The sequence below is a fragment of the Sciurus carolinensis genome, chromosome 12, assembly GCF_902686445.1.
Source record: "Sciurus carolinensis chromosome 12, mSciCar1.2, whole genome shotgun sequence".
NCBI lineage: Eukaryota > Metazoa > Chordata > Mammalia > Rodentia > Sciuridae > Sciurus > Sciurus carolinensis.
Window position 1 is genome coordinate 83,408,794 of NC_062224.1, and position 16,351 is coordinate 83,425,144.

At 46.8% G+C, this 16,351-nt stretch overlaps 1 protein-coding gene across 2 annotated transcripts in view; it reads left to right on the forward strand.

The window, feature by feature from the left end:
* Positions 1–13,736, forward strand: part of Pik3c2b (phosphatidylinositol-4-phosphate 3-kinase catalytic subunit type 2 beta) — a 64,788-nt gene extending 51,052 nt beyond the window's left edge. For both annotated transcript variants that reach the window (XM_047521115.1, XM_047521116.1), the window contains exons 24-33: positions 2,361–2,530; positions 3,023–3,179; positions 3,517–3,626; positions 4,315–4,516; positions 4,912–5,036; positions 5,999–6,116; positions 8,235–8,316; positions 8,701–8,807; positions 11,056–11,184; positions 11,679–13,736. In XM_047521115.1, coding sequence (XP_047377071.1) covers positions 2,361–2,530; positions 3,023–3,179; positions 3,517–3,626; positions 4,315–4,516; positions 4,912–5,036; positions 5,999–6,116; positions 8,235–8,316; positions 8,701–8,807; positions 11,056–11,184; positions 11,679–11,867 — 1,389 coding nt within the window. In that variant the 3' untranslated portion in view covers positions 11,868–13,736. The remainder of the gene's footprint in view (positions 1–2,360; positions 2,531–3,022; positions 3,180–3,516; positions 3,627–4,314; positions 4,517–4,911; positions 5,037–5,998; positions 6,117–8,234; positions 8,317–8,700; positions 8,808–11,055; positions 11,185–11,678) is intronic.
* The last annotated feature ends 2,615 nt before the right edge of the window (positions 13,737–16,351 follow it).

Sequence of the window (16,351 nt, forward strand, 5' to 3'; positions counted from 1 at the left end):
TGGATCCCCTAGAATGCCTCTCCTCCTTCTGTCACCATCCTCTGCTTGATTTCTCAGGGGTTTTTAGGTGCAGGCCTGTTCACCCCACTCCTTTGCTCTGAGTTCTTCCAAGGCTCCCGTGTGGCATAGCCCACGAGCACCGCCCTGCCCACAGCCCTTTGTGATCCAGCCCTCCCTACTCCGCAGCCTCATCCACCGGCCTTCCCATCTGACACTCATGCCACCCCATATGCTGTTTATGTTAACATGGATTTTCAGGTGTTGAACACCCACCATGAAAAGGCTCCATGCAAGGTGCTAGAATTGTAATAACTCCGTGCCAGTATATAAAGAGTCGCGATAAATGCGACGGAAGTGTGTGCAGCAGCCAGACACTCACACAGACACTAACCTTGCATGTTAACGTTTCATCTCAGCCTTTCAAAGGTAGCTTCTTGGCTCTCGAAGCCTTTTTGGTAGAACAGCTCTGGTTGTTTCTGATGGTAACTTCCAGTAGAAAAAGAATTAGAGATGCTTTTCTCTTGACTCAGCCAGAGCACCCCGTATCCTACAAGAGAATCTTTTGAATCACGAGTGACATTTTTTGCCAGTGAACCAGCAGTGTCCTGCCCAACTTAGGGAGTAAGAGTTTAGTCATTAACCCAAGAACACACAGCTCTTTTGTAAACCAGCAGTCTTTAAGGTAAAAAGGACTCCTGTGACAGGGAGAGATTAATGGAGATGAAGGTCAAGACTGGGAGTGAAGGGGTTATACTCCTTCTTGAATGCTTTCTTTTCATTCATAGATTTTCCTTTCTTAGAAATGGTCTTTTTCTTCCTGAAGATGAGTTCTGTGATGTCTTTACAAACTTTCTATTCTTAGTCTCCGGTGGATTAGTCATCTGGTTGTAATTGGACGAGTAGCTGGAAAGGGGTGGGTCGAGTAGCTGGCTTAACAGCGGGTCTTGTGGAACAGCCTAGAAGCTGTTGGGAGATCAGATCCCTAAACTTGAGAAGAGGTTAGAAAGCAAAGAGTGGGGGCTGGGGAGATAACTCAGTTGGTAGACTGCTTGCCTTGTAAGCACAAGGCCCTGGGTTCAATCCCCAGCACCCCAAAAAAACAAACAAACAAAGAAGAAAGCAATGAGTGAACGGTGGTGGCAGTGAGTCTGGAGGGGCTCAAAGGGGGAGCATCCAGTGTGAGCTGGGGAGATCTGGAAAGATGTGGGTCTCAAAGAGGGTCCTTAAAGGACAAGCGGGAATTTGCAAAGGGAGGCAGGGAGGGCAGGTCTTCTTTGTCTAACAAGCTGTCTCTCCTTCCTAATTCCATACATTCCTAGTTGGTTATGACAATTTTTTCTCTCGTTCTCAATTTTCTACCTTCCTAGCTGGCTATTATGTTCTGCTATAAGTTTTCCTTGAGGTCTTGGGAATTCTTCAAACCTCATGAAAAGGATTCCTCGTATTTTTACTTTCTCCAAGGATAGATAAGGGTTCCAGCTACCAGGGAGGTTGAGGCAGGAGGATGGCAAGTTCAAGGCTAGTGTCCACAACTTAATGAGACCCTAACTCAAAATTAAAAAAAAAAAAGGGCTGGGGATGTAGCTCAGTGGTAGAGTGCTTGACTAACATGTGTGAGGTCTTGGGTTCAATCCTCAGCACCACACACACAAAAAAAAGATTAGGGGACAAGTATCAACTAGATAAAATAAGACAGACCCAATCCCTCACTACCCTCCTTCTTCTTCTCCCCCCCCCCTCCTTCTTTAAATTCAAAAATATCTCCAACACATTTTACAAACTAGGGAGGTCTGATTTTCAAGTGTAAAACCCTCCTTAGAAGTGTGAAGCTGCCTCAGCTCTTTGGAGTGCAGTGACTTTAATTAGGCGTTTAGCTGTTACCTAGAGCTCTGTGAAGGGGGTTTTATTTGGTGCAGAAAGGATAGAAGAATCCTATGCAGGGTCAGGAAGGCACCCTTAAGTCTGCTGCCTTGGTAGCAGTGCTTGAGTTAGGGTCATGGTGACTCACTGGAAACCTTGTAAATGTCGGTCCTTCTGTCCATTAAGTTCTCCCCAGTCTGGGCTGATCAAGTTAGGGCTTTTGGACCAGTCCTGTCTTTCCAACCTATCTCCCAAAAGAAGATGAAGTTCAGGCATACAGACCTAACATCTCCTCCAGCTTCCATGCAGTTGGTTCTGGGGGTGGGGTGTGCACTCGTTTGTGTTAATGTGCAATAAAGGGCAAACAAACAGTTATGAGGTGCTGTTGGGGTTCATACGAGATGGAGGCCAGGGCTGGCTGAATTCAGTCTGGCTGTGACCCCAGAGTCCCCTGAAGCCAGCTTCATGTCTTCTCTTCTCCCCTGCCTTTGCTGTTCCAGGCTGTGGAGAACTTCATCTATTCCTGTGCTGGCTGCTGTGTGGCCACATATGTCTTGGGCATCTGTGACCGACATAATGACAACATCATGCTGAAGACCACTGGTCACATGTTCCACATAGATTTTGGCCGCTTCCTGGGCCATGCCCAGATGTTCGGCAACATCAAGCGGTAAGTGGTCTCCTGAAGCCACATGTGTATGTCATGTGTGAAGGTCAGGGAGGTCAGCAGGAACGGTTCAGAGCTGGACATCAGCCTGTGATGGAAGGGTTAGGGCTTCAGAGCATTGTCCCTGGGCTGAACAGCGTTGGAGAAGCGAAGACTCATAATGAGGTCAGGTTCTTGCAGAAGAAGGTGGGGACTTGTTGTTCTCCCCCCTCACTGAGGACTGAGCAAAGGAAAATGAGCCCAAACTCAGAAAAAGGGAACATAATTAGATAACCAGGAGAAAAATATTGCTAGCTCACGGATAAGGAGGAGTGGAGGATGTGGGACATCTCTGTCTTTGGGATCTTTTAAGATTAAGGTAGGAGCAAAGAAAGAAAGAAAGAGCCCATCTAACCAGGTTCGTACTTGGGATAAGGGAGACCGTCCCCCTATGCAGCCCACAGTGGGCTTCCTCCTCCACGTTGACCTTCTGCCTGTATGTTCCCCTTGGCCCAGGGACCGTGCCCCTTTTGTCTTCACCTCGGACATGGCGTATGTCATCAACGGGGGTGACAAGCCTTCCAGCCGCTTCCATGATTTTGTTGACCTTTGCTGCCAAGCCTACAACCTCATTCGCAAGCATACCCACCTCTTCCTCAACCTTCTTGGCCTGGTGAGGAGTTCCACCCCTTCCTGAAAACCTTCTTACGACCTGGTGCCAGCTTTAAGACTGCCCTGGCTTGTTTCAGAGAATTCTTGGAGATCCACTTCTCTGAGCCCCAGTTGAGCTCCTGTCTGCCCTAGATAAAGGCAGGGACCTACGCCTGGGACAATGATATCTGACCCATTTTGGTCCCTTATTTCCTGTGGCCCTCAAGCCACTGCCCACAGCATCTGTCTTCTGCCCTCTAGAAGGATCAGAGAGCCTAGCTATAGAAAATCTTGCCATGGGGTTGGGAAGAAGCAAGACTTCTCTGTTGCTACAGACACCCCCTCTCCTCCTCTCTTAGATGCTGTCCTGTGGGATCCCTGAACTCTCAGACCTGGAGGACCTCAAGTATGTGTATGATGCCCTGAGGCCTCAGGACACAGAGGCCAATGCCACCACCTACTTCACTAGGTAATGCCCTGCTCACACCAGTGCTGCCCACCCTGCGTCACCCCCAGGCTGCCTGGTTGGCAGGAGCAGGCTAGAGAAATGAGAAAGGCTTCTTAGCTCAGGTGGCAGAGCCTAGAGTTGGATCTCCCAGGTTGACCTCTGATGTCAGCAAATTCCTTGTCTCCAGCCTCGGTGTCTGTCTGTTTTTTAGTACCAACCTGTATTTTGGGATACTGTCACCACTCTTCCCTGCATTCTCACCAGGTCTCAGCCAAAGACTGCATGGGGCATGTGTGATAGGGGGTTTGTAATAGTTTGTAGTTCTCTGGGTTAGACCCTTCCCCCTTCATGGGACCTCACTTTTAAATTGAAATCTCTGGATTCTCTTGGTGAGGTCCCTTTGTACTAAATCTTGACACTTACAAGGTGACCCTACAGTGTTCTTCCTAATTCCTTCCTGCCTTGGTGTGGCTGTCTTTGGCTCAGGTCACCAGGGAGGGAAAATAAGATCCCAGGGTTCACATGAATATACAGCATGAGATAGTTGTGTGTCAGTCACGTGCTCCATGAGGATACTCCATAGGGAAAGGGGTTTGATATGGCTGTTAATCTCAGGAGTCAGGGAATATTCCTTTGATAGCTCTGTCGTGGCAGAGGGGACTTGGGTCCAAGGTCGTGTCCTTTTCTTCCTATCTTCATGCACCAACAGGTTGATTGAGTCCAGCCTGGGCAGTGTAGCCACAAAGCTCAATTTTTTCATCCATAACCTGGCTCAGATGAAGTTCACGGGCTCAGATGACCGACTGACCCTTTCCTTTGCCCCACGAACACACACTCTTAAGAGCTCCGGTCGCATCAGTGATGTTTTTCTCTGCCGGCATGAGAAGATCTTCCACCCCAACAAGGGCTATGTAAGTGTTTTCTCCTCTGACCCTGTGCTGCTCCCCACTGACCCAGGTTCATTGGGATTCCGAATTTTCACACCCAGGCAGTGGACTTCACTGAGCCTCCTATGCTGGGACCGATCCCTTCCTTTTTCCTTGCTTGAGTGACCTACTAGAATTAGAGAAGTAAACTGGATGGTAATTCCCTTGGAGTCAAGGGTTCTGAGAAACATGTGCAGGAAATCTTTGCTTTCAGGTTCCTGCGTGTGCTCTGTTGTCTTTGTCTCCGTTGGAGGCTGTCTTGCCCTCTTCCTGCTGGAAAGTGCACTCCCCAACATATACACCCTTCCTTTCCCTTACCTACCCTCTTCACTGGATGCAGAGGGTCTGACACACATACTCTAAGATTTGGAACTTTGCAGATATATGTGGTAAAGGTGATGCGAGAAAATGCGCATGAGGCCACTTACATCCAGCGGACATTTGAGGAGTTCCAGGAATTACACAATAAGCTGCGGCTGCTCTTCCCTTCTTCCCTCTTGCCCAGGTACATTCTCCTTTACTCCCTGCACAGAGGGATGCTGGGGAGGAGAAGGGATGGGATTGGCAGGAATACCCATCTCCCTGCTTTACTTGGCCTGGTATTGGGTTTGGTAACAAGTGCTCCCCCTGCTGGCCAAGCTCTCCTGACTCTCCAGCAGTCTTGCTCTAACTTTGAAAGTAAGCTTGGGCCCACCAGCAAAGGCAGGGGGACTTATTTAAATCTAAAGATGTTTCAGAGTTTCCAGCCAATGAAAGAGTTAGACCATTTTTCAAAGGGACAAAGTTTGGTGTATACAGGCAATGAAATATTATTCGGCATTGAAAGGGAAAGACATTGCAGCAGGTAACTCAACGTGAGTGAACCTTGAAGACATTATGCTAAATGAAATAAGCCAGTCACAAATTAAAACTGTGTGATTCTACTTGTCTGAGTTATCTGGACTGGTCAGATTCACAAAGACATAACAGAATGGTAGTTGAGGCAGTATTGTTTAATGGGTGTGTTTCTGGCTTTGCCAGATGAAAAGACTTCTGGAGATGGTGGGGATGGTTGTGCAACATTGTGAATGTGCTTCATACCAGGTATTATAAAGATAGTTAGGTCAATTTTATGCTGTGTATGTTTTCCCATTATTAAAAAAAAAAAAAATTACTTCAGTTCATTTTTCAAATGCATTTTTACACTGAATGGAGGCTCCAAAGCCCCAGGGGAACTTTTGGGGAGCCTTGGGACTCTGCCCAATAATTTGGTACTGTTTAGGGTCCTTGTGAGTGTGCGGTGTGAGCATGCGTCAGACCTGGGCACAGACCTGGGAACCAGGGTGGAGTCAAGTGGAGTGAGGATTCCTGGGACAGGAAGCTGCCGGGAAATAAGGGTCAGCTGACTGGAAATGCAGATAAAATCGAAAACGCCCGCTGCCTCATTTTCTTTCCGCATCTTTGCTGCTGCCCACCCTGCCTCGCCAGCTTCCCGAGTCGCTTCGTGATTGGCCGATCCCGCGGAGAGGCTGTGGCAGAGCGACGGAGGGAGGAGTTAAACGGCTATATCTGGCACTTGATCCATGCAGCCCCTGAGGTGGCCGAGGTGGGTCTGCCTGCCTCCTGCATCCCGGCTGTCACCTGCACGAGGCTGGGTGTGGGAGGGAGCAGGAGGATCTCCATTCTGGGGAGTCAGGCGGGGGACTTGGCTCTCCTAGGTCCGCTGGAGGAATAACCAGTGGCCTGGATCTGCAGAGAACAGCATGGGTCCATGGGGGACAGAGAAGGAGGCTGTCCAGCCTCCCAGTGTCACGCATGCAAACAAGTAAATAAAAACGTCACTGAGGGGGATAAGCACCCCAGGGTTCAATCCCTGGTACCAAAAACCGAAAACAGTTACTGCAACCTGGCGCACAGAGACTACAGCATTTGGGACCCCGGAGTGTCTGCACTGATCAGAACTTGTGAAGGTGGAGAGGGAGGTTCCTCTTAAGGAAAAGGAGAATTTTAAGCAGGTTGATTTTATATAAATCTCCACCCAGATTTTTTAAAATATTTTTTTAGTTGACAATGGACCTTTATTTTACTTATTGATATGTGGTGCTGAGGATCAAACCCAAGACTTCACATATGCCAGGCAAGTGCTGTACCTCTGAACCACAACCAGCCTCCAGATTTTTTTTTTTTAACACATGATATTATAATGTGGTTATTTGTGTAAGGAAGTCCCACAAAACCACGCAGGACACAGGAAATCACATAAGGGAATTTATTAAGCAAACAGAGTGTCTCCCTGCAGGGTAAGAGAGAAAATCAGAGGAAAAGAGAAAGGGCGCACGCTAGAGAGAGTGGAAAGCAAGGAGAAGGAAAAGCAAGTGAGAAAAGATGGCGGTGAAGCTATCTTTAGGAATCCCGCAGGGCTACTGGGACCAATAATGGAGAAGGATACTTGCAAGCTGACTGATGAACCAATAGCTAGCTAGGATGTTCACAGACTGACAGTAGTTGGGAGGCAGGGAAATGGCTGCATCAGAAAGGGTGGGGAGAGCAGCTTTGTACATTACAATATGGGAATCCCATTTCTCCAATAAATCGTCTATCCTGGTTTTCCATGTTTCCTTCCTACGTATCTACATGCAAGCATGAATTTTACAGTTTGATGATGGTCATAGCTTAAATATAAACCTATATTCTTAGACTTTCTTCCCTTAGCATTTGTGGTAAGCATATGCCACACCTTTAAATATCTATACCAAATTAGTACCCTGACTGGCAGTACCATATCTCAACCTTTTGCCTTTTGAAAACTTAGAGTATTTCCATTTTTTTCCACTATTAATGCTCAAGTGGTCGTTTTCATGTCTTTAAGATTTTTTTGTTTTTTTTTTGTTTCCCCTAGTTAGAGAACATTCTCCAGAACAAGATCTGTGCTCTTATCCCAGGCTAACTCAAGCATCTGTGTTTGAGTGGTGTGTGTGTCGACAGAGGAAGCAGTGTAGAAAAGAACACACTGATTTTGACCTCAAGTGACCTCGTTTTCCTTTTTTCTTTCTCTTTCTCCTCCCCCCACCCCTACATTGCTGGGGTTTGAACCCAGGATTGCTCTACCACAAAGCCACATTTCCCAGTCCTTTTTAAGTGTTTTTGTTTTTGTTGTTATTGTTTGTTTTTGTTTTGTTTTTTAATTTTGAGACCAGGTCTCACCAGGTTGCTAAAGCTGACCTTGAACTTGCAGTCCCCCTGCCTCAGCCTCCTGTGTAGCTGGGATTACATTGTGCTTGGCTTCTTTTTTTCCTTTTCAAAACCATTTTAGTATGAAAGCTTTCTAACATACAGAAAAGTAGAGGAACAATATATTTAGTGCCTGTGTACCCATTCCTAAACAGTTAGTATTTTGCCATACTTGCTTCATCTATTTTTATGAAGTATTTAAAACAAATTATAGACATCATGATACTTACTTTGCATCTCTAAAAAGCAAAAATATATTCTTACATAACTATAGTGTCATTACATCATCCAATACATAGTCCTGTTCAAAATTTCCCTGTCACTTCCCAAACTCTTTTTACATTCAGTTTATTTGAACCATCGCCCAAACAAGAACTGTGTAGTGCATTTGGTTGTTAAGTTTCATAAATCTCTTAATTTGGAACAGTCTTTCCTTTTTTTACGGAGCCATTATCTTACTGAAGAATGGCGGTGTTTTCTGATTCTATTCCAGTGTGATCTGGTGTACACCTTCTTCCACCCCCTGCCCCGGGATGAGAAGGCTGCAGGCACCAGCCCAGCCCCTAAGACCTCAGGTACAGTACCTGCTCTGAGACCTTCCTGCCAACCCCTCGGAACCACCAAAGGGTCACTTCTCCTGTCCCACCTCTTCCTTGGCTTGTTTCCTGTTCCTGTTCTTGGTGGTTAGGAAACCTGGTTTCGCACTCGGGCTGTGGGGCCACAGCTCCTTGATCAGGTTCCCCAGAGGTTGGATATTCAGTTAGTAATTACGCTCCTGGGTTTGGTAGACCTATCCCACCCTCTAAATCATGTTCCAGATACCAATAACACAGTGTTAATCCCCTTCCTAGTCATGGAAGGACCAGCACAGGGGATTCAAAAAGAAAGTAGAAACACCTCCCTGGCACCAGTCAGAGACACGGCTGGCCTGTTGACCAAAGTTTCCTTTGTCCCTGCAGATGGCACATGGGTCCGGCCTGTTGGGAAGGTGGGAGGGGAGGTGAAGTTGTCCATCTCCTACAAGAACAATAAACTCTTCATCATGGTGATGCATATTCGGGGCTTGGTAAGTGCACATACAGCCCTCATTTGGTTCTTTATCTTTCTTCTGGTATTTTTTTTAGAAGACTCAGACCTCTTCTGCCGCCGTGTCATGAGAGTAACCACAGAAGTTTACTAAGCTTCCCCCACGGGGCCTGCCCATGCTAGCCCTATAGCATGACCAGGCAAGTCGAGACCCAGGGGCTTGCAAGCTGTGGTCTTTGGCAGTATCCTAAATACTCAGCCTCATTATCAGGAGGACAATGTTAGTACCTACCTCACAGTGCTGCTTTGGGGATTAAATGAGATAACTCATGGAGAGCACTTACCTTTTGGAGTATTATGATTATTAAAAAGGAGAGGTCCGAGGGACTTGTTACCTCATTGTAGCAATAAGGCAGCCACTTGACTGACGTCCTTTGAGCAGACTCAAGACAGTATAGAATTACTAAATTTTTTGTTGTTATGGGGTGCAACTTAAGAACAGACCGATCACCACTGAGAAGTCCAAATTTGAGAGTCTTTATTAAGCCGGCCAGCTGACTGTCTCACACAATGCCCCAAAAAATGGCTATTGGGAGAACAGCCCCAACCATAGGGTTGTAGGGGCTCTTATACCAAAATTCACATTAATCATAAGTGTCTGTTGCTATGATCCGAAATTACACATTAACATCATGAGATCATCGACAGAGGGGGAAGTGGGTCAGAATGACCCTTATCTAGGTACAAACTAAAGAATGGTTGCTAACATCCACACAATCACCGTTCACATGGTACATTGTTTAGGAGCAATAGGAATCAAAAGAGAGCAAGTCTTTACTACACAGGAGTTGCCATTGTATATTATTAAACATGTCACACCATGTAACTGATGATGGGCACAGAGGCGGGGTGTTCCCATGGGAGAAGCTTATTTCCTACATAACATGGAGTCTCAGAGCAAAATGGAGTTTGTTTAGTCATTTCCCTTAGAGTCTGGCCTGTAACATTCTCATTGAGCCAGATCTGTCAGCCCATCACACGGTACAGATTTTAAGAGCATCATGATGGAAGAGAAGGGGAGCCTTTATTGAATTCTTACCGTGTGCTGCCCCCCTCGTTGGGCATTCTGTGTAGGTTGGGGCAGAGGACGAAGAGCGAGCAGCACGAGCTTTGGAGTCAGAGGAACCTCGCTTCCACTTTCATGCCTTTGTTCATTTGTTTGTTCAACAAATGAACGTCTGGTGCCTGCTGTACACCAGGCACTCACACATTAGCTTGGGATCCAGGAGAAAACCGGACAAAATCCTGCTTTCAGGGAACTTACAATCTCATTGGAAAAGGTGGACAGATAAAAAGACAAGTGAAGTATACGGCATGTAAGATGGAGGTAAGAGCTAGGCAAGGAATAGAGCAGCGGAGGAATCCGGCACAGGGCGAGGGGAGAGGCCGTTTATACAGAGTGGTCAGGGAAGGCCTCCTGATGAGGAAGGAGCCTAGCAAAGGTGAAGAGAGGTCCCACCTGAGAGAGGAATGCTCCAGGGAGTGGGAGCCTGCGGAACAGGTCAGGAACTGCAAGGGCCCCGTGGCTGGAACTGGTGCAGCAAAGGGCAGAGGCGCAGACGGTGAGGTTGGAGAGGGCATGTTGGGCTAGTGCTGGGCGCCAGGACTCTGACTTCTGCCTTGAATGAGATGGGAGTTGCTGGAGGGCTTCAGGCAGAGATGTGACATGATCAGACCTAAGCTGTAACGGGACCAAGTTTGGGAGATGGTCTATATCTCATTGGTAGAGTACATTGCTTAGCATGCCATGGGTTCCATCCCTAGCAGGAGCGCGCGCGCGCGCGCACACACACACACACACACACACACACACACACACAAAAGGACTAATATGGGTGAATCACTAGTTGGCTGACCTTGAACAAGGGAACTTAATCTCTCTGACTCATAGCTCCACCTCTTAGGGGTTAAATGGACCAAATGACAAAATAGCATGACAAAAAGATGCCTGGGGGAGGGGAGTGGACCTGATGGCTCATTCAAAACAGACCACATTATGGGATGCCCTCAGCACTCCTTTCTGACTGATGTTTTAGTAGGATACCTAACAGGGTCACGGCAGATATTTTGATCAGAATGGTGTGAACTGGGAAGCAGACAAACAAATTAGGTGTGCATTGCAGGAGCCAGATGTGGAGAGTCTGAACCAGGGTGTTCTCACAGGCATTGTGAGGAACAGACTGTAAGAATCTTCATCTTTTTTAATTATTATTATTATTCAATTATAGCAACAGCTTCAGGATGGGAATGACCCTGATCCCTATGTGAAGATTTACCTCCTTCCTGACCCTCAGAAAACCACCAAAAGGAAAACCAAAGTGGCCAGGAAAACCTGCAACCCTACCTACAATGAGATGGTGTGTAGGGGACGTGGTGGAACTGGGCAGGGTTTGGCAAACTACGCCTGTTCCTAAAAAGAAAGTTGCACTGGACATGCCACCCGTGGTGATTTAGGCATGGTCTGTGATGCTTTCACCTAGCAAGGGCAGGCTTGAGTAGTTTTGCCAGACTATGCTTGTAAAACCTAGAAATATTTGCCATCTGTCCCTTTACCTAAATAGCCTCTGACCCTTAGGGTTGGGATTCCAGAACTGCAGTCTGAGCCCTATCCTGTGGGGGGCAGGAGCCAGCGGGTCCTATGTGGAAAATAAACAGTGACCCTAATAAAAAGTCCTCACCTGCTTGACCTCTGAACAGAGAACAGAGTTCTCAAGTGCTTCCTGTATTCCCCTGGGCTCTGCTGGTTGGGGAGAGATAAAGTGGTCTTAGCCACAGCCAGATCACACCACAGGGACCTGCGCACCTTCCCTCTCTCACCACCCGCCCCTCCCTTCAATGTCTGTGTTTGCAGCTGGTATATGATGGGATCCCCAAGGGAGACCTGCAGCAGCGGGAGCTCCAGCTGAGCGTGCTGAGTGAGCAAGGCTTCTGGGAGAACGTCCTCCTCGGGGAGGTGCACATCCGCCTGCGGGAGCTCGACCTGGCCCAGGAGAAGACCGGCTGGTTCGCTCTGGGGTCTCGAGGTCACGGGACTTTGTGAGCCCATCAGAGCCACAGCCCAGGACCTCCAGCTGGTGACTGGATCTGGGACAGCGGACTCTCCCCTGCTCTGCCATTTAACTCAGGAAGGGGCAGGGTCCTCTGTGGGCCTGGCCTCCGTGAGAGGAGGCAGGGAGAGTCAGGTGCTCTCGGCCGCCCCTTCCTCTACAGACTGAACTTGAGTTGGTTGTGCTGAGCAGCCCCTTGGAAGCTGTGAGGTTGCAGCAAAGTTTTAAGTTTCCCTTGTGTCAAGGGAGCAATGCCTGGTTTGGGGTGTGTGTGGGGTGGGCTGTATGAGGTAGCATTTGAAGGGAGGGTGGGTGGATATCTTTATTTTTATTTTTAAAAAATGAAATAGTAATGTTGTCCTAACTGGGACAGGAAGCTTTTGCGAGAAGGGACGTACATATGCCTCAGAAGGCAAGAGGAGAAGACTGTTGGGACTTTTGTATGACTAAGGTTCTTATTGGACTTTTCCCTAGGACTTTTGGGTTGTTTTTTTTTTCTAGCTATAGGAATTATTTGAGGAGGGGCCCAGTGGGTCTCAGTCAGAGCCCCCCCTGTCTGAGGGCAGGTTGGAGAGGGACAGGGAGGGCAGCCCATGCTGGACTGAGGCCTGCGCCACTGGGCAGTTCTGATTTTGCCTCCAAAGGAGAGCGACGCGATACCTACATGTGTAAGGAAGGGCCTTCCGTATGGGGTCCCACCAAGGACCTGCTTTCAGGGACCCAAGCTCTGTAGGGGGAGGGAGTTTCCTCATCTCCCCTTCTCTGTTAGGACTTGGCCTGAATACTGTCTTCTCCCCCACCCCTCTACTCTCTTGACCCACAGGGCCGTCTGGTCCCTGTGAATACGCTGGGGGCACTTCCCCATAGGTTTCCCCCTCTTTTCTGCTGGGACAGAATGCTGCCCGACCCCTAGATCTCATTTCACCCCAGGGTGTCCTGGCTGCAGGTCGAGGCCTCCAGTGGCAGATGCCAGCGTTGCTGCCTGCTGCTTAGTTTCTGGAAAGCATTCCCCATCTCCCGCCACTTCTCCAGTTGTGCTGCTTCTCTCCCCAAATCCATTTCTGTCCCATTTTCTAAGAATTTCCCTCATTCTGTGGGGCCATAAACCTACATAGTCTTGAGCCAAAGGGATGTCCACTCTGAAGCGAAGGGTCATGGGCTGGGGTCAACACCCTTGTTACTCCCAGTGGATTTCCTTGCTCAGGAGACTCAGTGGGAACAGTGGTTGTTACCCTGGAGCTGAGCTCGGGAGCTGGGAGGGAGGGACCCTGGGGCTCTTATCTCTTCATACTCTTTATTCCCTAACAGATGGATTTCAAATTCACTGTTGTGTTTCTCTCCAAAAGATTGTCTTCCTTCAGAAAGAGAAAAGAGGGAGAGACTTTGAATTGGTTATTAATTTTTTAAACCACGTTTGGCTGGATGTGTCCCATGATTGGGAAAAGGAGTTAAGGAGGACATTCTGTAAACTGTCCCCTACCAGCTTCCTCCCCAACTCCAGAGGTCAGAAAGTCCCCCTTTTTTCTGACTCATTCCCTTGCTGAGAAAGAAGCTCCTCCATTCATTGAGGCCACAGGACAGCAAGGAACTTTCAATCTTTGCTTTACATTTCAAAAGCCAGGGATAAAGCTGGCTGCGGAGATGGGCTGGGGGAGGAGAAGGGGTAGAACTATTCCAGATGTATGGACCATAAATGTTACTGGCTTTTTGCCCGTAGCACGTTTTATTTTGACTCTATGCTCCTGACTTAAAGAGGTCTGTGTACTGTACCCACTTCCCAAACCCCTTATATCTTCTACTTTCTCTGGAATTGTATTTTCTAATAAATGACATTTGAGAAAAACAAAGCTACCATTTTAAACATTGATGTGTAACTGTTTAGATTAAAGTATCTGATGTACAAGATGAAGACTGACGATAGTGGTCTTACACACGGTGACCTGCATGCCCTGGCTCACTGCTATAGGCATTTTTACATTGTCAGCTGAATCTAGCCTCAGAAGTGCTTCATCAGATAGGCATGATTATCCCCATCTTTCAGATGAGGAAACTGAAGGTCAGAGAGATTAAGAAACTTGCTTCCAGGCACACAGCCAGTCTTGGAACTGGAATTTGAACCCAGGTTTGTTTGACTCTGAACCTTGTGCTACCCCTCCAAGGCAATGTGAAATGCAAACCCTCAAGTTGATGTAATTGATGGTTTTCGAAGTGCTTTGATTTACATGATGTCTTTTTTTTTTTTTTTTTTTTTTTTAATACAGCCACTTCGGGAAGTAGCTTAGGCTCAAAAATTCTGTCAGCAAATGTTTACTCTGAACTTACTGGTGCTACCTAGTGGCATGCCGTCACTCACAAAGAACATAGTGTGAGGATGCTTCTGGAACTGTACACTGGTTCTGGTATCAGATCCGCAGCTGGGGTTACAGAAATAAAACAATTCTTTGAATTTTAAGAAGTTTACAGGTGGGCCAGTGGCATGTGCCTATTAGTGCCTATTAATTCCAACAACTCTGGAGGCTGGGACAGGAAGATCCCAAGTTGGAGGCCAACCTAGACAAAGTAGTAAGAACCTATCTCAAAATAAAAAAATAAAACAAGGGCTAGGGATATGGCCCAGTGGTAGAGCACCCCTGGATTCAATCTCCAGTACTCAAAAAAAAAGAAAAGAAAAAAAAAAAAAAACTTATTGTCTAGTGCTGTTTAACCAACTCCATTTTATAAAAGAAACGGGACCTCTTGGGTGGACCTGGTAACTATCAAGCTGTTAGAGCAGAATCCAGCTCAGAAGTGAAGCCCCAGATGGAGGGTGCAGGGGGTGTGACCCTTGTTCAAACATTCTACCCAGAAGTTGTTAAAACTCTCCAGTGAGGAGTCTTATTTCATGCTGGGGAATTTTGTGGAGTTTCCAAGGGATTTTTTAGCAGTAAACAGTAGAAATGTTACCTGTTATATTTCTAAGTGCTTTTGAGGTGTTACCGCTGTTCTGGACAAGTCCCTGTGGATCTTTTAAAAGTTAAAACTTGAGTTTGGCAAGAGTCTTAGTTAAGGATATTTCTCGGCCAAATGGGGTAGAAATCTGAACCTCCAGAGGGAGGAGTGGGAGAAGAGCTGGGAGTGGGGAAAAGGGGTTGCTGGGGAGAGGAGAAACACAAGAAGCCCAGGGGGCCAGGTTTCCTCACTTCAAAGAGGCGGTGAAAATGAAGTCACCCAACTTGTTGGGATTTGGAGGGGAAAACTAGATTGGATTTCAAAGGTTTAAAAAAAAAAAAAAAAAAGTATCATTTTTAAGTGGATAGGTAATTGTGGTAGCTGGGACTTGTCTGAGGTGTCTGATCATGCAGACCACACTGATGCCCTCTGGGGCAGGTGAGGTGTCAGGCACACTGTAGCTACTCAGATGACAAAGGTGTGGTTCCTGTCCTCAAGGAACTCAGTGTAGCAAGGGAGGCAGCCATGGAAACAAATACAGTCGCCCCTCCGCACTGGGTTCTGCATCTGAAGGTTCAATCAACCAAGGATAAAAAATATTTGCAAAAAAAAAAAAAAAGTGCATCTAAACTGAATGAGTACATACTTTTTTTTTTGGTCAGCATTCCCTAAACTATGCAGTGTAACAATTGTTTACTTAACATTTACACTGTTGGGCAATATAAGTAATCTAGAGATGAGTTAAAAGTATGTGTGTAGGTTACGGGCAAATCCTAGGCCATCTTATATAAGGGACTTGTGCATGCAGGGATTTTGGTACCGGCAGGGGGTCCTGGAACAAAAACCCACCCCATGCCCAGGGACAACTGCAATTATAATACTATCAGTGTGGATGGGCAGAGTGGGAAAGGGTGGGGGTGGACAGAGGGGGCTTCACAGAGGAGATATTTGAACTGAGTTTTAAAGTCTCACCTCAGATAGAGCACTAATCTCCAGTATATATAAAGAACTCAAAAAAACAAATAACCCAATCAATAAATAGGCAAAGGAACTGAACAAGCACTTCACAGAAGAAATATGATTGGCCAACAAATATTTGAAAATACATTCAACATCTCCAGCAATTAGAGAAATGCAAACTAAAACTACGCTGGGATTTCATTCCACTCCAGTCAGAATGGCAAGAATACAGGCAACAATAAGCATTGAGAATGTGGGGGGAAAGGTACACTCATACATTACTGGTGGGAATGCAAATTAGTGCAAATACTACGGAAAGCAGTATGGTGATTCCTTAGAAAACTTGGAATGGAACCACCATTTGACCCAGTTATCCCACTTCTCAGTATATACCCAAAGGACTTAATCAGCATACTATAGTGACGCAGCCATATTGATGTTTATAGCAGCTCAAAGCACAATAGCCAAGCTATGGAACCTTTCTAGGTGCCCTTCAACAGATGAATGGATAAAGAAAATGTGGTAGATATACACAATGGAATATTACTCAACCATAAAGATTAAGAAATTATGTCATAGTGCTTGCCTT